The sequence below is a fragment of the Lontra canadensis genome, unplaced genomic scaffold, assembly GCF_010015895.1.
Source record: "Lontra canadensis isolate GAN:19392208 unplaced genomic scaffold, GSC_riverotter_1.0 scaffold61, whole genome shotgun sequence".
Classification (NCBI taxonomy): Eukaryota; Metazoa; Chordata; class Mammalia; order Carnivora; family Mustelidae; genus Lontra; species Lontra canadensis.
The window spans coordinates 5,058,314-5,083,089 of NW_022631055.1; the positions used below are offsets into that span (position 1 = coordinate 5,058,314).

Consider the following 24,776-nt stretch of genomic DNA (forward strand, 5'->3'; position numbering starts at 1 on the left):
CAATATACAGTTCTTCTCTGTGTACAAATTCAGTGACGATATCTAATATCAATTTAGGTGTCTCTTTAAAAATATTATTATGTATTTAAACTATTTCTTTTTGTAAACAAAAATAGCATTTACATATATATTATATAACAACTTCATATTGAAAGATATTACCAGGGAAGTGATAACTTACTTAAAACCTTTATCAATACTGCCCAAAAGGACTTCCTGCAATGATAGAAATGTTCATAATCTTTGATGTCCAGTATGGTAGCCAGTGACCACATATGACTGCAAGAATGTGGAATTTGGCTATTGTAACTTAGAAACTAAATTTTTGATTTTATTTAATTGTAATTAATTTTAATTCACATGTAAGTAGGCATACAAGTCTGATGGCTAAATACTGGACAGTTGAGATAGAAAATGTTTTTTTTCCTCTAACATGGACAAACATGTAAAATTAAATATAAGAGAGGTAAAGATAGATAAATTTATAATTTATTTAATGCTTATTATCAATATATAAATGTATTTCCAGTGGAGTAAAATAGTAGTTGTGTTATTACTGATGATACTACAAAGTATTTATTGTAAATAGTTTCTTATTCTACCCACATTAACTTTTTTCTTTCCTTTTAAAAAGACATTTATTTATTTGAGAGAGAGAAAGAGAGCACAAGCAGTTGGAGGGGCACAGGGAAAGGGAGAAGCACGCTCCCTGCTAAGCAGGGAGCCTGATGTGGGGCTCCATCCCAGGACTCTGAAATCATGGCTGGAGCTGAAGGCAGATGCTTAACCGAGTGAGCTACCCAGGCAATCCTACCCACGTTAACTGTTGTAGGAAAATATTTCTTTTGAGAAAAATATGAAAATTTGAATTTGTTTATGAAGGAACAGACTAAATGAGTATATGTACATTGTCAGAGAGATGGCACAGCTGCTTGTATGACCTTTAGAGTAGAGCTTATGAAGTGGTTGCAATATCGTGGTATTGCCACACGTTTTAAAGCAATGTGTAATGATTTATAACCTGATGAGATTATTTTGAAAATTAAATCTTCAGTTTGGAAGTTGTTTGGGTCAAAAGAATTCTGACTTTCCAATAATCAGAAAGCACTTTATACAACTGTCAAGAAATAGTTATATCACATTCATATAGTTTCATTTTAAATGATAAAATGAACTGAGGGTATCTGGGTGGCTCAGTGGTTTTAGCCTCTGCCTTTGGCTCAGATCATGATCTCAGGGTCCTGGGATCGAGCCCCGCGTCAGGATCTCTGCTCAGCGGGGAGCTTGCTTCCCTTCCCTTTCTCTGCCTGCCTCTGTGCCTACTTGTGATCTCTGTCTGTAAAATAAATAAATAAAATATTAAAAAAAAAGTGTAGAAAACCAAGCTTATATTTCAAAATAAAATAAAATAAAATAAACTGAACTGTTTTGTATGATGGAATTAACATTTCAGTATGTTTTACAAGAGTCCAAAAAAGAAATCTCTTCATATTTCAACATGTTTTCTTAAGCAGCAAATGGACATTTTAGGGAAGAGTAAGATGGGGAGTTACAAGGCTACCTGAAAGGCTTCTATTTGTGGTGATTTGATTTTACAGGTCAGTAAATCAGCAGATAAAGGGTGGATTGTTCAAGCTCATGGCTCCCTCTGCAGCATGGGCTTGCATTCATAGAGGCCTGAATACTAGGTATTAAGACAAATAACTACACATACGAAATCTTTAAAAATATAGAATTGGTTGTGCCTATCAATGAACTATTTTCTTCTTAGCCTTTAACATAAAGTTATTTTATTTGATTTTATTTTTTAAAGAAAATAGGAGTTGTGACAATCCATTTAGTTTTTCTTCCTACTTGTCTATTGATTCAAATTTTAAATTAGAACTTGCTCCTCAGTCCCCAGGAGGTTTACCATACAGCATATATGTAAAAGGAATAAAAGTAGTATCTTACCAGATTTGCATTTTATAACTAAAATGAGAGGGCAAATATACTCTATCAGGCAAACGCATATATTACCTAACCTCCCAAAATATTTGATTGGGAATGTGTCTTTTTATTTTATGTATTTAAAAAAATGATGCAAAATTTTATGTGCTCTGAATGAAATGAACACTTTCCTTTACACTTTAAAGACAGCAAGAAATTTATGGATAATTTTTCTCCTATATCTCGTAGTTAGAATGCCTATAGGTAAATACATTTACTAACCTGGTATGCTTTTTGCTTTGAAAATAGGACGAAGATTCTCTAAATGTGCCTTTTAAAAAAAAAAATCTGTTTTGTTTTGTTTTATTTTTGTTTTTTTCCTTTGGGAAATAATTTTAAAAGCACAGGGGAGAAGAGTCCTAGGACATTTTTGTTTTCTTCAATAAAGGAAAGTAAACAATATTACATTTTCCTGACCTTACAGAATCAACACACAAATGCAATTAAGAAGGAAATATTTTCCATAAAGTATTTCTGTTTTTTACAAAAGGGTCAAAGAAATCATAAATACAGTCTTCTTACTCCTTTATTATATTACTTTTAAAAAATTCATGGTAATTAATACATTTTGGTAATAGTTCCAGAAACACAACACAGGTTTAGTAGACATGCCAGCATCACCCTATATTACTCAAATTCCTTATGTTCATTTTCTTTTCAAAAGTTTTTGAAATCTACACAAACAGACAAGGAGACTTCAAACAAACTCTTAGCACTTTCTAGTTTTTACTTGGGTGTCTTGGACAAGTCACTAACCATAACAAGTTAACTGATGAGATAATGTAAAGATTATATAAGACAGTATTTATGCAAGTACATTTAAAGTGGTAAGATGACCTAAGTATTAGTATATTATTTCTTATTTCTCTTCAACATTTGGAAAAAGTTTCTTGAGATATTCATAACGTTTTATGAAATATTTTATAAAAATTACATTCACTCTGTTTTCTGCTTCCTTTTTTTTTTTTTTTAAATCATTGCTGTTGATGGATGGATGGATGGATGGATGGAAGTATAGTTGACACATAATGCTACATCAGTTTCAGGTTTACAGCATAGTGACTCAACAACTCCATATGTTACGCTGTGCTTACTCTTGCCAGAAGGGTAACTACCATGGATTGATTCTCAGGAATTCAGTAGTGTTTTAGTTTAACTTCATATTACTACATGGTATTTAGGAGGCAGAGAAGAACATCAACTTAGAAATATTAGATTCAACCATATTAAACTATTGCTGTTTTACCAGTTTTGATCTGAAAACAGTAACTTCATGTTTCAACATCAGGTGCTTTTGGACTAAATGATTTCAGGCTTTGGAGAAGCAGAATTCTTTGTAGCAATCATTCTCAGGTTGGAATGCGCTAGAGTTGAAAAAATAGCTAGATATTTGGTTCATTATAGTAATATTTTAGTCAACCCCAGGAAACTCCTAGAAAATTTTGCATACTATCTCATTTATTTAGAAAAACAAACAAAAACCGTCCATTTCCTTTAAAATGATTTTCAATGACTTCTATAAAATTTTAATTAAATTAACCATGAATTATAACCTATATAAATATCTTGGGGTTTTTAAAATTTAAGTATAATTAATGTACAGTGTTTTAAATACTAAAGAAAATGAAAACTAAAAGCCCTGAAGAATTGATAGATCCTTTAATAGCCAAGCATTTTTTTCCTTCTAGACTATTTGTTACATATGCAAAGGCCCATTGAATTAAAGACCATATGAAATATTATCTTGAAGTAAAATTCCATTTTCCTTAAATATAGAAATATATAATTGACAAGTCAGTTTTATATGAACCTTTTTCTATTCAGTGTATACAAATATAATTTATTTAACTCTCAATTTAGATTTTTTTTTTTTATATTATGGTTGACTTAGTCCTATTTTCATGCAATGGCCCCCATACTTAAAATATGTTTGCCTTTTCTCAGAGAAATTAAGTAGATTTGTGTTGGACTGCTCTGAGAAACTAAGTATAGATTGATAAAATCAAAAGTATTTGGAAGTTTACTTGAAAATTCTCTACAATAAAATAATTCATGAAAAAATTTGTATAAAGCTAACCTGTGTTAGTTCTGTCAAATAAAGGGCCTTCAAATGAAGGTGGTCTTCAGTAGAAGTTCACCTACTCTCCATTTTACTGTCAGAGAACATAGGACAGTCTGTAGAGTATTCTTTTCTGGTACCATATACCTAGAGGATATCACCCATTCATTTGTTCATAAGAAAAGTCATATCTGAGAAATGGTGGTAAGTTGGATGGTTAGATAGGGGTGTATTTAAATTTATTCTCCCAACTTTAATGCAAGAACTTTCCTGCTCTGCTTTCTCAAATACGACTCAGACTTTTAGAAAGGAAGCACTCCTTACCTCAACCAGGTTTCTTTGAAGTTGTATAGTGGTGATTGAGTTTGGGTGGGAAAATGCATGCTAACATTCTGCTCAGTTTTATCTGTCAATTTCATATTAGGAAATGTTTATTTCTAAGTAAGCAATAAAACAACCAAAATGCGTGACATGAGCAGAAACAGGGTAGACTGTTATTGTCACAGTTTTTATGGTCACTCATATAATGTTCCTCCTGTAAGTCCAGTTATTGAAATTAATGTAACAATGTTAACTCAAAGTTAACATTTGTAGGGAAGAATTGAAGCTGTAAAAGTGAAACAAAATCTTTGTCATAGTCCCCCATGAAAATAAAGTTTGAAATTTTGTTTAGTATAGTTTGTGTGAGCCATTCTGTATATATTTTAATATGTTGACTAATAGCCGTTAAATTTCATCAGGTGCACTGAACAGCTTGTGTAACAGAAGAATCTTCCATACAATTACCCTTCCTCTCTCTCATCCATTTTTCCCTCCTTCCTGTTCTCCTGCCCTCCCCTTTTAACAAGATGGAGCGTTTTTGAATTGAATGCCATGAACTTTGTAACAAAATTGCCACCTATGTGATGCAGAAACAAAGGCAGTCTGCAACTTGGGAAAGTACAATTATAAAAGTTCTTAGAATAAATAAGTTGAAACGCATATCACATTTTCTAACAGAAACAACACTTTCCGGCAAGATAAACTTCTCAGACCACTTTCACAAAAGACTCATTAACTCCATAATATACTTGAATCACAGTTTGTTTGTTTTTTTTTGTTTTGTTTTGTTTTTGTTTTTTTACCAGAAATATAGTTGGATGTTGCTCAATGATGTTGCTCAAAATGTTTTTTTATTCCAAGTGTGATGCCAGGAATGTACCTGCTGCTCCAAGTTGGTTTAGAGATACCCCTTCTTTTACTCCTGAATAGTGAAGAGAGACAAAAACAATATTAGCTATTCTAGTTGGCTCCCCTCATGCCTTAAGACTGGATTCCAGCAGACTCTGTGGGAATGTCATTTAGGTAGATTTAAAACAAGTGGCTGAGGGTACCTGTTAAAATTTTTTTTTTGAGTTAGCCATCCCTGTCCAGGCTGTTTCTTTCCTTCCATAAGCCTTCGTAATAGACCTTTTTGCTTCATTTGTTGTTTGAATTTTTTCTTGGTTCTGGCCAGCATTTCTCTTCCTCTAGCTGACTGTCGCACAGATCCACAGTTTCAGTGCTTTCCTTCATTTTCCAGTCCTTGAAGTATTCCTGGATGATTGAGGCTTTCTAAAGGCTTTCACTGTTAACACCAAAAGAAAAATAAAATAAAGCAAAACTCCCATCTGGTGCCACTGTGGGAACCAGACACTGCTAGAATGGCATTTAATCCCCCAAATGAGGGATAAAGTCTTGAAAATAATGTGAGGGGCTGGAAAGGCAAGGATAGAAGCTAGCAAGCTCAATGTATATAAGAAGGAAATAAAATCTTACTCTGTATTCCTCCTTATGCTGGCCTGTACCAATGCCAATTTCATTGCTATGTACCCCACTTTGAATGGCATAGATCTGGGTGGGAAGTCACCTGCAGGAGAGGCAGTTTTGATGAAGGAGAGAGGGAACCAAAGAAAAATAAAGGGAGCTGGTCACAGGCAACTAGCAGAGAAGGAAGGAAGCCAAAAGAGAGAAGGAATGGCCAAGTGGTGACAGAGCCCTTTCAGCCAATTTTTGAATGTAAAATGCAGAATGTAAGTTGCCTCTTGCTTGTAGATTTAGATGAAGCCTTTCATATTGCTAAACTTAAATGTTGATTATGCAAAAAGGAGTTACCTGTGGTATTTTATATCACCCTTTAATTTATCCACTGGTCATGATTAAATTCCTGATTTGCTTTATATTGAAGCAAGTACATTTGTTTCCTTACTCATTTTTATTTTATTGGAAGTATGTAATTAAAATTATGTGCAAAGAACACTCATGATAAATTAAACTTACTGTCCTTGCATTCTTTTAAGCTGGGGGCCCAAGGAAAATTTTTTGTGGAGATGCTCTTTGGAAATAATTCAAGAATGTGCTGTTTAACAGTGTGCAGCTTCCCTTCATGTCAACAGCACACAAATTATTCGTAACATGACTGATATTCTGGTGCCTGTTCTCATTTTTGTGAGGGAAACATGTCTTATCTGAAAGAAAAAGAAAATTTAAGGTATCTTTTTCATGCTTTTATTCCTTATTTTCACAATGAAAAGAAAATGAGTATGATCTTTACAGGCGGCATAATCATCATAGTACAGTTGATTACTAAGACTCCCTTCATGTACACAGCAGGATTAGTCAGCAGAATAAAGAATCCAGGGTTTTCTGCCAACTGAGAGTTTTTTCCTAGCTTGGCAATGTCCACAGGTAAGACTGGATGGGCTGCTTTCTACCTTACACTAAAGCAAAATACAATGCTTTAGCTTTACACTCTGGCATGCCAAATTTTGCCCCCCTCTGTTGTTGTTAAAATTCAAAATACTATTTAATTGCAAAAGATCTATGAAGAGAAAGCTGAAGTGGATGTTATGAGGAAAACCATTCTTTTTAAACTCAATATTCTTTCACTTCAAAAACCAACTAGAAAGGAAAGAGAAAAGAAAAACTCCTGTAGAATGATTGAAAATGATAGAGCTACCACCATTTATAATTATGTCCAAATCATGAAATAATGTAGGGATCTTTAGGTTAACCAAATTAAAAAAAAATAATTTTTCAAATTTATTTATTTTTTAGAGAGAGAGAGCATGTGATTGAGCAAGTAGGGGGAGAGGCAGAGGGAGAGAAAGAATGTCCAGCACACTCCTTGCTATTTATAATCATGTGCAAATTGTGCAGTAATGTAGGGATCATCTTTAGGTTAACCAGATTTGTAATTTTTTTTTCTAATTTATTTATTTATTTATTTCTTAGAGAGAAGAAATAGGGATCATCTTTAGGTTAACCAGATTTGTAATTTTTTTTCCTAATTTATTTATTTATTTATTTATTATTATTTATTTATTTCTTATTTCAAGTGAGCGAGTGGGGGAAGGGGTAGAGGGAGAGAGAGAATCTCCAGAATCTCCGACAGACTCCCTGTTAAATGCAAATTTTAAGTTAACTAAAACAAACAAATAGATACCGAAGAGGTAGAATAGGATGATACAAATAAAAGGAAGTTTTTTTTTTTAAGTCTAAGATTGAGTCTGAAAATATATAAAAGCCAGACTTTTTTTTCTTCATTTTTTAAAGTATGAGTTAATATATTACCCTTCCTTTTATTCTAGTACTTTATTTATTTATTTATTTTTTAATTTTTAAATTTGTTTTTTATGTATGTTCCATGCCCTACATGGGCCTTGAATTCACAAACCTGAGATTAAGAGTCTCATACTCTACTGACTGAGCCAGTCAGGCACTTCCGATTATTAATTTTTTTTAATCTAAGTCTTCTGTGACAGCCCATTTTTCTGAACTTGGTCAAATCAGGGTTTGTTTACACATTGGGCATGTCTTGGATTTGCATACAAGGGGTCCCCTTGGTTAGCTGGTTCTCTCTGTGAATAAAAACTCAGAAATATGCTGGGTGGCAGGGCAAGATCAGTGCACCTCCTGTGGCCCTGTGTCTTGGTTAACCGTGAAAGAAAACTCTCAGGAGATCAGAATCAATGACCTTGATTTTATTATAGCACAACTTCCTTTCCTTATCTTACTTACTAGCACATTTTTACAAGTTGGTGTGGAGCCTGGGCCTGTTTTACTTTGTTTTTCATTTTTGTTTACTGTTAGATTTTCATGCAAAACTTGACCAAAAAATCATTTTCCTGAGACTGTGCTACTCACAATCATGTTTGCCAGTTTTTGTTTACAGAAATTAAGTAGAGCCGTAGTAAATGATAGACCATTTTGATAGTTGTCTCTCCTCTAAACTCCCTGATTTTGTTGTTCTATATATGAAACAATTTTATTTTTTTAAGCAAGCATCTTAAATGAAGAGTAGAATTTCAAAGGGTGGTTAACATAAAACAAAAGTGTGTCTTAAACAGTAAAATAATCTGTACCTTTGGGTAACTTTCAATGTAGTGAAATAAATCTTTAATATTTGTGTCCCTGTCATTTCAGAGTTGCCATTGAAAAATAGCGAATTCGGTCTTAATTCCTTATTTAGCAGATTAGAAACCAAACCAATCAGGAAATGAATATCACATATCAAATATTTGTCTTTTTTGGTTATATCTTTTAAAATAAACTCTGGCAAACTAAGTATTTTGTATAGATGTTATTGTCCACATTTATCTACTAGCTCTTTTTTATTATGTGTTAGGACCTGATCAGTAAATGTGCCTATGGTGATATTTCAGTTTCCAGCTAATACATTTTAAACAAAATTGATTTTTAATTCATTAGTAACTTTAACAATTAAAAAAAGTTCTATTGAACCTTATGAAATGGCACATTTATAAGTGGTTTTTCTCAATATTTCTATACTTGCTATTGTTTTGTTCTTTATAAATGATTTTGATCAAATAACCACTTTTAAAATTACAGCTGATTAACTAAAAGAATGAGACTAAAAATGTCAACACGGCTATATTTTATTACTGAAAACATTTGATAAGTATTGAAACCTTGCTGTTGCCCTAGTCCTAGAAACAGCGCTCACTCTCTTCCATTTCTTACATGGATGCCAAGCCTTGTATATCAATAGTACTTGAACTGTTTAGTAGTTACTAAAAATAGTTTAAATCCCATACACTTCCATTGTTTATGTGTAGGAAGTACATGCAAAATCTGCTTGTATTGTGTGTATGTTTGTATATATACGTATATATGTGCACATATGGAAATACATGCAAATATATGAAATGCAAATATAATGTAGATTATATGGAAACATAAAGGGAAATTCACCAAATATTGTCCTTATATTAACTATATTCTTATTCCGACCCTAAATGGAAGGACAAAATCAATGAATCATGATAAATTTTGCCTAATGGACGGATCCCAAATGGATTTCCCTTGCAATGATTACTTTTCCTAGTCAACAGTTTTAAAACTTAACCTTTTAACAAATTATAATAAACTATCATTTGCAATGAAATATGAACACACTAATATAAGCCATATTGCGAATTTTAGTTACATAGGTTTATGTTGTGTTTAAGGAAAGAAATTGAAGTATTAGAAATACTTAAAGGCCATGATCGTAAATGGATTACATATTTTGGACAAGTGGAGTATCTTTAAGTGAAATTTCATGGCTCTTGGCAATGGACCTTATTTTATCCACGTCCAAATCAGAGTTAGGAATAGATTTTTTTGGAATTGTAAATAGATAAATAAATAAAGCTTTAAAAATAATTGCCTAGGAAAACCACATCAGCAACATTAAGAATAATGTTTATTTTACACAGGACAGTAAAAGACTTATTAAATTTCCTTGCTCAGGACATGACAATATTATCAAAATTTTGTTTCACATTCTTTAAATGCTGCCACTAGGCGGGAACCTACTTCCTGTAGTTTTGTTTTCCCCTTTGAACGATAGTGACGGAGCACTTGCATGATGTGTTTGGTGCCTTGCATGAGGAAGACATGCAAAGGCAAAGGTCCAGTCTGCATGCTGCTTAATGAATGTTTTTCCTTTTCTCTCCCTCCTTGTCATGTGCTTTCAGAAGACAACAATGTGGAAGGTGGGTGCTTTCAACTTTATTTTCCAACTCTCATTTGCCTTTTATTTCTTAGTATTAATAGAGTACATCTCGAATTTAGACGGTAAGTTGAACTTCTGAGCATTTGTTGATTTCTGGATTGTGTATCACTTTTCATAGAGAACACGCACTTGCAGCCCCATCAGACTCTAAGTATATGAAACTCCTTCAGCCCTCACTCCAACACTTGATGGATTCAAGTATCCCATATAAAACTTAGAATACTTATTGCAGTGTTCTGTATGGAAAAAAATGATACAATCCTGCTTCTTTTATTTTAAATGAGAAAGTATTTCTTTACAGTTTCAGAACACAGTGCATGATATTTTTTCCATTTTTTTTTAATCAAAATGATCTATTTTCTCTTGGAAATGTTTAGCATTACATCACCTCAATCTCATTAGTTTAATTTCAAATGATTTGACTTATATAAAGAACACAGAATAAAGCATTGACTATAAGAGGCAAAAATTTAGATTAAAAAATTAGCCACTGGCCATTGGAAATGAAAGTAAACAGCACTCCAGAATGATTACTGGTAAGTATATTTGTCTATTCTGTGTCTGTTAAATAAAACAATAATATTTATTGAAGTTTTTCCAAAATTATCTCTTTGAGAAGTTACACATTTTTTTCCTGTAGAATCCACAAACTAAAACATATTTCAACCTTCTCATCTTTAAAGAGCTTAAATGTATAAGTCAGTGTGCTTCCAAACAAACCTATCTCTAGATAGACCAAAGAACTCTTAGAGGGAAGCTGATGTTCTCTCAACCTGTATAATCACAGCATACTTGCATAAACATTTAACTAATGTCTATATTTCAGAAGTGTTTTTTTTTTTTTTTAAGATTTTATTTATTTATTTGACAGACCGAGATCACAAGTAGGCAGAGAGGCAGGCAGAGAGAGAGGTGGAGGCAGGCTCCCTGCGGAGCAGAGAGCCCGATGCAGGGCTCGATCCCAGGACCCTGGGATCATGACCTGAGCTGAAGGCAGAGGCTTAACCCACTGAGCCACCTAGGCACCCCATTTCAGAAGTGTTTTACATATTTTATTTTGTTGCAATATTTTGAAATAGAGACATTCTGTAAAAATAATGAACATTTCTACAGACTGGCAGATGTCTTAGAAAAAGACTTCCCATCTGAGGTTACAGATAGCTAGCTATTAAAGTTACTAAGATTTTTGTCTCAGAGAACAATTCATGGTAACACAAAGTTGGCCAATAACAGGCTTCAGCCTACTGTTTGTGATACTTTCACAAATACCAAGCTGAACATTAGTTGCTTAATTGCCAAACATTTCTATTCCATTATTTAAGTAAAATAGATGAAGATTTCAAAAGTAATCATCAATGCCTATTTTTTCAAGTGTTGGTTGGCTCTGTCTATGGCTTCTGTTTTTCTAGACTATAATTTTAATAGCATGTGAATATGCACTTGATAAAGATGATGTTACCCTGCAGGTCTGACATCTTTCAAAATCAGTATCATTTATATTATGCATGTTAACTGAGGTTGAATTTTTTTTAATAAGTATCTTTTCAACTTCTTTTGTATTTCCTTAATCATTCTGTAAAATGTTCCATGTTTTTATTCTTTCTCTTTAAATCCAGTTGCATTCCAGGAGCTTTAAAATCAGCCTAATAAGCCCAAGTGCTTCTTTTCTCACACATACATCCCTTGAAAAATTTTAACAAGATTTTCAGAAGATAGACCCATAAACTATTGTAATACATTTTATTCAATCATAATTGCAACATTCTTATTTATAACTTGATTTGACAATATAGTGGAGCTCCTTTAGAGGTAAGAAAGTCTAGCATGAAGAATGTGAATGCTTTTGAGATTTATTAACTTCCATCCTTTCTGAGGTGGTATTCAAAACTACGATTAGAAGTGTCTTGTATATTTTCTCGAAGTTAGATCTTATGTAGAGATCATGCCATGATTTATCTATAAAAAATTATAAACCATGTTTAGGAAATATGTATAATAGTTTTAAAACAGAAATTAAATGAAAAATTATATAATCTATACAGAATCACTAACAGATCACAAATGTCTTAATCTGCCTGTGTGATTTTTTTTGTTATAATCACTTTGAAAATACAAAAAGAGGCAATATTACAGAACCATTGCACTTCTGTGTTCAGTAGTCTTCATATTTTGATATTATGTTGATTTATAATTGTATCTACCCCACAGGGATGTTTAAATACTCCTAAAATTTTAAGGAAATAATGTAGATTATTTCAACATTGATATAAGTGGTGTATAATATCATGTCGCTCAATAAAGCTCAAATATATTTGAAATAACATTAGGAAATGAAATATAAATTGTTTAAATTGCTGTATGTATTACTATGTTGCTCTAACATTTTCCCATATTCTTGAAATAGAAATGAATTTGAGGAGTAGCTTTGCTTCTGAATGTGGAATAAAGGACTAGGAGTTAATGCCTCTCAGTAAAAAGAATCTTCTTGGATAGTGATTTTTTTGAAAGAACATTAGCAGTATTCTTTAGAAAAGGAGTGATCTTCAAACTGAAGTAAATTGTCAAGCAACAGATAATAAGTAATTTAAATAAAGGGAATTGAGTATTATTGTAGAAAACTTCCTTGATGAAATTATGATTTATATAAAAATATAAAACATGATTAAATATATATGTCCACATTAACTCATAGTTCAGTGTTTGGGTAATGTTTAAGTAAAAGACTAAATAGTTTTGTTCCCCATGGAAAATTACTTGAGCCTATTTAAAGCTGATCCATTGTTCCTAAAAACATTATTCTGTAGCAAATTCCAACTTTACAGCTGCATGTTTAATAGTCCTTTTTTGTATTTGAACAAGCTTAGTCAGTTGCTACATGTGCCAGACAAGGAGACATTTCTGCATTATCATTTCAGTGTGACTAAGGATTTTTTTTAATTTAATTATAAAACTTCTCATTTTTTTGATGAGGGGAAAAAGATCAGACCCAGCCCATGTTTCAGATACTCCTTTGGGTTTTTAAAAATATAATTTCATCACCAAAGAATAAGAAGCCCTGTGGTGGCAGTATTCCAAACCGTCTCATCAAAGGGCACAACGGGCAGATGCAATATTTAAGGGATTGGTTGGATTTTAAGTCATGCTTTTATGCTCTTGATTGTTCCAACTGATACATTGAAGAAATACACAGGGCAGCATATGCCAGTGTTTAAATTGCGGTACTGTAGCTCTTTGCCCCAAAGCATTCCAACCAGGGGTTGAAAGAATACTTTTTGATTTGCCTCTGTGATACAGACATGTCTCATAGGAAACAAGGTGTCTGTCACTGAACATTTTTGTCACCGTGACAACCCTGCCTTCCCATGCTCCCTTGTTTATTGCTGACTGTGCTCTTGTTTCCCTTCAAGGTCTGGCGCACCTGATGATGGGCGACCAAGGTATGGGCTCTGTTCCTTTTCCACTCTGCTTTCAGTGTTTTCTTGTTTTGTAGCTGCTTTAAGCCATCACTGCAAAGGATGGGCAAATGCTTGCAAACTATCTGGCTGCAAATTAAATACATAAGTTTTGTTCACTTTTTTCATGTTTTTCTCCCCTTTATTTGTTGGTTTGATTTTGGTTTGCTCCTTTGTCTTTTATTTTTCTTCATTCTTCGTACTACAATATCTGCAGATAAATGAGTTATAAGAATTTATGATTGAAAGTTTCCATATATTTATAAGCATATGCAGATAAGGGTAGCTCTAATAAAAAAAAAAACAAGAACCATCAGAAGTTAATATCTGATATTCAGTTTAACCTACTGTACCAAAAAGAGTCCATTTTTCACCCATGCATGGCAGTTTGGGAACATGCAGACATCTTTGGCTTCTGGCTTCTAAAATGCTGAGTATAGTGTTTCACAGAATCAATACTTCTTCTACATACAGTATAGTCATATCTTCTTTCTGTGTCATCTTTTAAAGTGAGCATGGGTATTTCAGTTTTTTTGCATGTTGCCTTAAAAAAAAAGGCAGATTTCTCAACATGTGCTGCTTATATCTGTGTGTTTTCAAACCCTTATTTAAACTTTCTTGTCTTGTTTAATTTTCAAAGAGTAGTGCATATACATATATTCATAATTCTTATTGTTGTTTCTCTTTTTATTCTCTTTGTATGGAAACCCTTTCTTCATGGAACCATTTCATCAAATCCATAGGTAAAAGTAAAGGTATTACATTATTTTATTTCTTCTTAATATCATCTGTATGAATTACAGTGTGTATACATTATGAAAATGTATTTAGACCTTTTTGCATTAGTAATGAGCACTGAGAGGTAGGTATGAGTGTTAATGAATATTTTATTAATTTAAGGTAAGAGAAATCCATCAAAATGTTCCACTCTTTTTTTTTTTCTTGCTCTTTAGAGTGATTTTTTTCACATTGGCTGCTTATATAATTAGTATATGTAGAAATTAGCTACAGGTTTCAGTATCATTTTTTGCAGTATCATTTAATGGTAGTTAAATGATGAGTGTAGTCACCATAAATACATCCTCCTCAAACATTTAACTTGGGAGCACACCTGCCCCAGCCATTTTGCATCGGGATGTAAGTGCACGCATGTGCAGTATTGAAATGGTGCTGTGGTGCGCTCATCTCTTTGTCGCCTGCTAGACGTCGTGTATATGCATTAATTCCACAATAACTTGAAAAGGCAGTACCGTGAAAGAGGCAAACAAGACGAGCCTGCTTTCTTTTGCACATACTAACTTTGTTTTAAGAACGTTATCAACCAGATGTACATTTCTGCATCACTTGGTAAGTCAGGCATGTGTACTCCTTGACAACATTGATGCCAGATTTAAAAGCATGCTTACTTTGCCATTTAGAGCCATCCACATTGTGTTTAGTGTTTCCATCAGCAAGAAGTAGTTGATACGTAGCTCTGGTAAATATGTATCATGGCCTTCAAATGAACCATTTTTAACTACGTATTACTGAATGTGCCCTTCGTCTCTAGTCTTTGTTTTTTGTTTGTTTTGTTTTTGTTTTTAATGGGTTTTGTTTTTATTTTAAATGCAAGAATGCGTGTTGTCCTTAAATTCTCTGAGTTTTCTTGTGCTCTGAATCTTAATCTGAATTGGGACAAAAGCTTATAGTTCTTCACCTTTACGTTTGTGTCATCTAGCAGGGAAACTTTTCCGCTTGAAAAAGTACCTGAACGTGAGCCAGGCAATAAAAAAGAAATGATATCAGTTTTAAGTGTGTAAAATTGAGCTTCAGAAACAAATGTTGCTTGGGTATTTTGAGCCAATAAAAAAAGAACATATGCTATTGCAGTTTGTGTTTTGGTTAACCATTTCCAATAATACAATTTAATCTTATTTTAAGCCTTCCAGCAACTACACAAATGACCGTTTTTAATCAATTGTTTTAGAGATTACCTGTGCCATTTGGGATGCTTTCTAAACTTTTGATGTCAAATTCCCATTTACTTCCCTTTCTTAGTGGGCATTTCCTACCATGTTCCTTCTTAGAGGACTTGGGATGGCATCGAGGGTGCTGTATTTCTATTTTGTTTTACTGGCTGAGTGAGGTTTATGCATATGTGTTTGTATATGTATGAATGCATGTATAAACACAAACTTTCTAAATATATATACACATATACATTGTGTTGTAAAAAAGTAACTCAAAAATAATCTTCTAATTCTATAACCGTTTAACTCCACATACAGAAAAATTCATGTTTATACTCAGCTGATATTTGTTTTGATGTAATTAATGTTAAGTGTCACTTAACTTCATTCAGTTTTAGTATGTCAGTCTTAAATATTTTCTGTTGGCATGTGTGTCAAACATATTTTACTTCACTACTTTTCATTCCTCAATCAGCACAAAACTACAGTGTGCAGGAATTTGTTTTTCCTTTACGTTTTTCTTCTGTTTATGGGATGAGGTTGCTTTTTGTCATTAAATGGGGAAAGAAGATTTTAAGATAGATTTGAGTATTTTGCAAGTCAGAGTGGTAACCTTTATATGTTGATTAATTGGATGTATAGAAATGAGAAACGTGATTTGTAAGTCTTTTTTCATTGTAAATCAGTTCAACAACTCTTCAAAAATACTATCTTGACTATTCTTAGGAACATTGACAATACTAACTTTATTCTCCATTCTATTTAGACATGGCATATGCACATTCAAAGAGTTTCACTATAGAAGGGAAATGAAAACATGTGGATGAGTCAGTATAAATGACGGAATGGAAGTGCTGAGAATGGTAAAATGTGATTAGCATTCAGAAAAGATAAAGATAACATGAATCAGGGGCTCCCTTAGGTAGCTCTTCTTGTCCTGTGCCACATGTCAAAGGAATCAAAAGAATTCCTAGAAACTTTCCATTGTAGCTTCCAATATCAAGTTAAGTCCTAGTTGTGCATAAAATAGGTGTTCAACCTGTCCAGTCTGAAATAATTGATTTGCATTGTAAACTAATGCTTCCCAAATCTTTCTGTCACAGTATAAGCCTAGAACATTGACATTGCTGTCCTCTTTAGCAGTAGTGAATTCAGGGACTCCGGAATGAACATCTGTGCATTATTGTCTGTCTGTCTTTCTTTTCTTTCTTTCAAGAGGCAAAATTGGATTCAAGAACTTTATTATTTTCATTTTGATTTTTTCTATGTGGATTTTAAAATATTTTCTAAATTTTTAAATGCCCAGTGATAGATGATTGCGGTTTCTTTAAAAAAAAAAAAAAAAAAAAAAAAGTTTCTCATCTAAAGAAAACATTACTCCTGTTAACCTTTTTCATCCTTCTCAGTCTTCTCCCTAGAGGTAAGCACTGATATATTGCTTTGTGATTTTTTTCCTTAAATAGTTGGTATGGATCCTTTCATACACCCTAATTAATTTTTCAGGGTTTGGAAACTGCAGAATCCCTTATGATGTGTTACATGACAAGAACAGCTAAGCCATGTTAAGGAGGCGTGTTAAGGGTCATTGTATGTGCTGATAGAATCCTAATGAATGAAATGGAAGCTTTCTCACTCTTCCCATAGGCCACCTTGCCTCATATTTGTCATATTTATCATTCTACTTCAAACTTTAGAGTTAATTATTTATCTTTGTTTTCATGTTTTCTGAACAAGGACATGTCACCTTCAACTGGATGCAGTTAGGAATAAACTTGGTTTCAGTGAATCCATAGCTTTCTTTGGGATAGCTGAAGAGAGGTGTTATCCAGGGCCAACCTTGCTTCTGCTAGTTGTGGCTAGATGGATCCAAATGGGCTTTGTGAAAATTGTGTTTGCTTTCTTTCTTAGGCTTCAAATTTGTCATTAGTATTCTTAGGAACATTGACTATACTAACTTTATTCTCCATTCTATTTAGAATTTAGGTTTGTTTATTTGCCTGGAAATTGAATTGTATTTTGTTTTTTGTTTTTCTTTCCATGATTGTTTAACTGGTCACTTTATTTCAGTAATACTTTGTTTACTCATACTTTACTCTAATGGTTGTCTGAGAGAAGTGAATGACCACTTACATCAGAAAGTGCAAAAAAAGTAAGTTACCCTGCAAATACAGCCATCATGGCTGATTAATAGCACAGGAGCTATTAATAATTAATTTTAATAATTAAGGTATGTCAGTGCTTTGATTGGACACTTGCATTTTCCTTTATAGCAATCATTTGAATTGTAATTATATATTTGTATGAGTGATTATATATTTAATATTAACTTTTCCTAGTAGAATGTAAGCTCCATGAGGGCAGGAAGCTTGACTTTCTTTTTAAACATTGCATTTCCAGAATACTTTTTTTACTGTATCTTGAATTACCATTTTCATGACTTAAGGACATATGTGTATGAGGTGGGAGCAGTGCACATTGGAAGAGGTAGATATGTAGAGGAAGACGTGGAGGGTTTGGAGTCGACGAAGTAGAGGGTAGAAAAGGAAGAGGAAATTTATGCAAGTAACTAAAAATAATTTCAGCAACAAATTACATGGAATCCTCTCTTCTCAGTCTCTCAACTTTCTTTTCCTTCCTGTCATTCATATCCTTTTTTCCAGAGCTGCAGTATTTCTTTCTAGTAAGGCATCGTTCCGAAGACATCACTTCAGTACATCTTAGCATATGTATGGCAGTGGGTCTGTAAGAAGTGAAGTCAATGCGTCTTTGTATTTAAGGTTTTTCAAGAATTTTAATGTGATTTGTTGTTACAGTGTCAAATGACCAAACTTTATTTGGTAGGTTTCATTGTTCATACAGTACAAGAATTTTCCTGAAAGTTAGATCTGATATTATGCTATCTTATGTGGTTTCCATGAGGTTTTTGTTTGTTTTTGCTGTTGTTGTTGTTTTAAATCTCACTGTACAACGGTGATATACCAAAAGATCTGTTTAGATTGGGTTTGGATTGCAAGTTTCCAAAGGAGCCAAAATTTATAAGTCTTATCTTGTGATATGAGCATATTTGCTGTTCCTACATTCATAAAATCTATAGCATGTTTGCAAAGTGAATGTACATTTGACCATTTCAAATGAAACATTAAGTGTTTGATTATCCAGGTTTCTCATATTTCTAGAAGGTCAAGGTATTACAATTACTGTTGTCAGGCATAAAATTATTGAAAAAGAGCCTAAACTTTATTGTATTAGTGAAAATGAAGATCTTAAAATTGCATAATTTATTTAAAAAATAGATTTTCCTCAAGACTAATTGTATCAATAACTAGATATAAGTGGTTCCACTACAGTTAACAATATCAAAGAAAATGTGTTTTAAAATTTTATCTGTAATGTCACATGACAGCTAACATTTATTATATTTACTCTTAAAATAGATTTGATATGATTAATATTTAGGGGAAGAAAAAAGCATTTAGTGTTTTTTTATACATTTTCCTTTGTTTCTATGATTTTTGTTACCATCTTTCAATTCTTGCATTGCTAATTTGTGTGTGAAGTATCCAACTTTAATTCACCAACATTATGATGCATATTTGTTTTATAACTTTTGAACACATTTTACTGTGGTTTCAGATGTAGATTTAATTTGATTTTGAAAATATCATGTTTCTGTTCTCTATGGCTTTTAAAATCATATTTCCTTATTTAACATTATAATATTAAGGATTCTTCATTATTCAGAAGCATTTGTGAATGTTGACAGAATTTTACTGTATTGAAATGCCTACATTTAGTGCATATGCAAACTAAGCAGCAATTTATTTTAAATTATCTGTTATTTTACTGTTGTAATACTAAGGGATGCTCCTCATTCACAGTTATAGAACATGGAAAGACTAGAATTTCACTTTTAAGATCAGACATTAAATATCTTCATTATCTTTATAAATATCTTAAACAATATAACATGCATAGAAGCTTATGTGACTAGAATTTAGAATTTTTCAGTTTTTCTTTAGCCTATGTGCCTATCATTTTTGGGTATAATCAAGAAAAATCTCTTTTAAAGTAAATATTCATGTATTATCTCTTGCTGTAATACAGTCATTTTTGTCATAGTTTTTATTAATAAGTCCCAGCTCCTTTGAATCTCTGTACTCTTAGCTCTGGGATGAGATATTTCACATATCTTTATACATTCTATAAACAGTGGTGACATTGAATAACTAATAAACAAGGATTTCATTAGACTTGTAGTAGATTAATTTATCCTTGGAGAAGAGCACAGAAAGGACTCTCCACAGTCTAATATTTTTAAGAATGAGATAGTGTAAGTATAAATTTATATGCTTTACTGAAACAGATGAAAAATAGCAAAAAATTTTATTATGGCAACAAGACTTTAAAAGGATGATTCCTGTGGTGCCTGGCTGGCTCAGTCAGTGGAACATCAAATTCTTGATCTTGGAGGCATGAGTTCAAGCCCCACATTGGGCATGGAGCCTACTAAATAAATAAATAAAATAAAAAGATTCCTTTTCCAAAGTAATGATTTTATCTTATCTGTCTATTTGAAAATATTTATTATTAATCTAGATTTTGTTCAGAAACCAACATCAAGACATTTAGATTGGTAAGAAAGAATATTTTTAAAATTATGTTGGCCAGTGATTTTAAAGAAAATTGTAATTTTTCCAGAGTTCTTAGCTCATATGCTAAAGGAATCTGGATCTTTAAATAGAATCATTGCATTTTGGGGGCACATGGCTGGCTCAGTCTGTGGGAGAGAGAATTTTAAGCAGATTTGGCAGGGGGCTTGATCTTATAACCCTGAGATCATAGCCTGAACCAAAACCAAGAGTTGGACACTCGAAGTGACTGTGCCACCCAGGCAGCCCCCTAAAACGAAAATCTTGGGGCACCTAGGTGGCTCATTCGGTTGAGTATCTACCTTCAGCTCAGGTAATGATCTTGGGGTGCTGGGATTGAGTCCCGCATCAGGCTCCCTGCTTGTGGGAAACCTGCTTCTTTATCTTCTCCCCTCTTGTACTCTCTCTCTCTCTAAAATAAATAAATAAAATATTTAAAATAAATAATAATAAAATCTTAAAAAAAAAGTTAGGGGCAACTGGGTGGCTCAGATGGTTAAGTGTCTGCTTTTGGCTCAAGTCATGATCTCCTGGTCCTGGGATCGAGCCCCTTGTGGGCTCCCTGCTCAGTGGGAAGTCTGCTGCTTCCTCTCCTTCTGCCTCTTCCCTCTACTCATCTCTATCTCTCTCAAATGAATAAATAAAATCTTTAAAAAAAAAAAAGACTCGTAGAATTTGGAATAGGGAAGAACATTGAAGATTATCTAAGAAATGATACTTTTGATTATGAGGCATGATAGGAGATAATTGCTTATTATGATAGACAAAACATTGTGGAGACTTTGAAGTATAATAACTGATAGAAAATAACCAACCTTAAGGAAACTTTAAAGACTTTTCTCTATTTACACACTGATAATCATGACAAAAAGTTTCATACTCTTATTCTTACAAAATAAATTTAGAGGTAGTGTGAAGGAAACCAATCAGAGTATTATATAGGATATTATTGATTCTCATTTCAAGGTTTCCTTTTAATGGTATAAAATTTTAATTTGTAGTAAGAGAGCAGTATGGTATGATGGTCAAGAGTCCATGAAGTCATGAGACCTGGGTTCAGATCCTGTATTTGTCCTTGGGCAAGTAATAAAGCCTTACATATATTCATCTTATGATATGCAATATGGGCTAATAGAAAATACTCCACTCTAAAGGTTATGTTACATGACGAATTGCGTAAGTACTTAAAAGATGGGTTTTTATTGATGGTGACAGTGAAGTACAAGAAGATAATCTGTACATTTAGATTAAATGAATTTCAAACCTAATGATCTGTAATTTGCCAAAGGTTTAAAACACAGTATTAATTTCTTAATATCTTCTGTCATATAAATAAATACCTATAATTTATGAATATTTGATTATTGTAAGTTATAACTAATTGGACCTCATTGTCCTGATAGCCTATACTACAAAGAGTATTGGTACAATAAAGCATTAAAGGTTGATTCTACTTAACCAAAATTATTTAGATATTTCTGTAACTCAACACTTCCATCTTTCTCTTTCATGCAATGATGGAGTTGAAATGGACTTTTCTCCCCTTTGAACAAACCTAGGAGTACATCGGCAAAGTGCTGCTTTTTTGGTGCAAATTTGCAGGCTGAAGGGAACAGGGAGGTAAAGATTTTCTCAGGGACTCAAAGTGACCATCCAGAGAAAACTATTTTGTGAATTAATGATTTGCCTGAGTAAGAACTCCATTGAGTGATATATGAGTTGAGTTTATAGGAAACCACTTAGTCACCTGAAGACCAGATTTTAAAGGAAAAGCTAATTAGGGATTTCTCTTCCTACATAATATCTTTGCTAGAAAATAACATATAATTACCTAGAAATACTTAAGTAATTGGGTAGCATCCTCACATCCTTCAAGATTTTGTTCAAATATCACTTTCTCAAGAGACTTACTGCAATGATCCTATTCAATACTACAATTTGCCTTTCTCCTGAACTATCATACCCCCGTCTAGTTTTTCTTCCATGGTGACTATTATCCTCTAACATACTTTAATTTTTTTTCATTTACTTTTTCACTGTTTATTGTCTTTCTCCCTCCAGAATACAGGAGGGCAGAGATTTTACCTTACCCTGACGTATCTCAAGAGCCCCTAGAACAGTGGCTGTCACAAGTAGGTACTCAGTAATCCTTGGTTAAAGACTGAACTAATTGGCTAAACAAGTGTGTAAAATTTTCTTTTAGATTTTACTACAGATAGTATTTTTTATTTCTTATAATAAACTAATTTTAACATTTATTTTTCCTTTTTGCTTTGAAGTAAATCTTCCCATGGAGGACAAACTAGATCAATAAAAACAGATTTTTTTTTTCTCCTTGAACTAGAAGCGTGGACTCAGCTTGACCTTTTTGATCTTCCTTGTTTCCTGACCAATTTAGGTGATCTCAGAGAATTTGGAAGGGATTTGAAAACCACCCCAACGACCACTGATAATCAAGCTCTTCCTTTCAAATTCCTCTAATAACCAGTCTTAAAGTAATGTTTCTTTAAGAAAGGAACAGTAATTCACCTTTGTCTATCTTTGTGTGTGCATAGGTAGCAGGAAGAAGCTCTTGTACATTTGACTTCTAAACAGCATTATTCATTGTGACTGTCAGAAGTTCTTTTTGGCTCTTTGTGAGAGAGAAAGTTTCAAAGCATGAAATAGATCTGCTGTACTTCCTGTTCTTAAAGCTTGATTTGTGCTTCTAACATTAAAAAGAAATATATTGACTCTTCTCAGGCCCTCAAATAGCTATATATACCCTAAGGATCTTTGATTTTTTTCCCCAGCCCAGGGATGAATGATCATATTTTCAAGGAAATGCTTTACCAAGTATTCTGGGTCCACAGCCTGGTGTCCTAACTTACAGACTTGCACTGAAGAGCTACAGTGACTGGAAATCACCAAAGCAAAAAGCAACGACCAACTACAGTGCCTGAGGTCATAGTTCCCTTAAAATTAGTGTCTTCTTGTTTGTCCTTTTGGTAAAGAGAGAGTGACAGACAGAGGGAGAGAGAATGGTTTCATTCAGTTTTAGTCCTGTATTACTCAAAGCACCAATGAGATTCTTCTTTATGTGGGACTCTTATACATGGTATACAGCCATAGCTTCTCTGAATGGATGTTTTCAAGGTTTCACATTAAGAAATACAAGCACGGTGATAATAGTTATCATTTTTCAGGACATGTTTTTACACATTCAAATTATATCTACTTATATAGAATGTGTATTCTACTGAATGCAGTTTTCCCCTTTCTGCTTGTCTTCTTTGCATGAATTGCTGTGTGCGTATGGTCACATGATAGCTCATTCAGAATAGCAGCAGCTGAAGTAATCTCCAGTTATTATTAGTATTTACTTTCACCAAGTAGAGTGCAGGGACTCTGCCACAGTTGTGAACTGTGAAAGAATAGTGAATTCACAGTTGTGAATTGTGAAAGAATAGTGTTTTCTTTCACCACAAATAATTTTTTAAATATATAGCCCAGATATAGAGCAGAAAATTTGACATCTCAGACAAATGATGAGATAATTCAGGAAATTAAAACAACTCATGTGTTATACGAAGTTTCTAAGCAGTATTTTATTTCTGGCATGAATTACCTGGTCAACTGACCCAGTTTTCCATTTCATTTTCTAAACTTGGCATTATAAAGTCAGTAGACATTTGGAGAAAATTAAATTACCCCATTCAAGGAAACAATCAGATTTAGATTGGACTAAAGTACTGCCAAAGGGGTGGAAATCCCTAAATTGGTCAATCATGTTTTCAGTTCACAGGGAAATCCTCATTCACAAGCTAACCATAGATTTTTTGCAGATAGCTCCTAGCAAAATATGCCAGAACTCTTCTTTTAAACTTTGGGGACAGCTATTTTTGATGCTATGCCGACCTAAAAGAATTAGGTGATGGCTTATTATGACTGTTTTTCTACTGATTATTTGTTTAGATAAAAGAATACTGTATTTGACTGACAGTAGGGCATACATTTTGAATTGCTTCCATAGCAGAGCCCCTGGATTTACACTGACCTGTCTGTATTTCCTGTGACCAGTAGTACTTGTGAGAAGATTGAGTGAAATTAGGAGTCATTCAATGTGATGGAAAGGGAGAGAAGCTGATTGCTCCAAAAGAAAGCCAGAATTTGGACTGATGCATGTGAGGACAATTTGGTTTGGCATTGTCCTCTCATTGTTTATAAAGAGTGATGTCATGACCTATTAGGGTTAAGAAACTGTTCCTTTTTTCTTGAACATCTTCACATGTGTCATTCCCTAATTAAAAAAAAAAAAATGTTCTTGAGGTGCCTAGGGGCTCAGTTGGTTAAGTGTCTGACTCTTGATTTTGCCTCAGGTCATGATCTTAGGGTCATGAGATTGAGCCCTGCATTGGGTCTGTGCTGGGTGTGGAGCCTGCTTAAGATTCTTTCACTCCCTCTCCCTCTATCTCTATCCTGCTCTCTCTCTCTCTCTTTCTCTCTTTCAAAAATAAAAAATAACAATAAAAAATGTCTGATATAAAGGAGGACTGCTGTTTAAGAGAGGCTAGTCAAGTAACTTACCTCCTTCTTAGACCTTCTGAATGATTTCTCAAACACCATTACAAACTTTGACCTCATTACCATTGTTCTGACCCC

General features: G+C 33.2%; 1 protein-coding gene across 29 annotated transcripts in view; it reads left to right on the forward strand.

Annotated features, from left to right (window-relative positions):
* NRXN1 (neurexin 1) overlaps positions 1–24,776 on the forward strand; it is a 1,152,783-nt gene that overhangs the window by 92,405 nt on the left and 1,035,602 nt on the right. For 15 of the 29 annotated variants that reach the window (XM_032877800.1, XM_032877795.1, XM_032877797.1 and 12 more), the window contains exons 3-5: positions 10,048–10,065; positions 13,493–13,522; positions 14,281–14,292. The exons of 5 other annotated variants lie outside the window; for them this stretch is intronic. In XM_032877800.1, coding sequence (XP_032733691.1) covers positions 10,048–10,065; positions 13,493–13,522; positions 14,281–14,292 — 60 coding nt within the window. The remainder of the gene's footprint in view (positions 1–10,047; positions 10,066–13,492; positions 13,523–14,280; positions 14,293–24,776) is intronic. 9 more of the 29 variants (XM_032877798.1, XM_032877809.1, XM_032877813.1 and 6 more) reach the window with 4 other exon arrangements.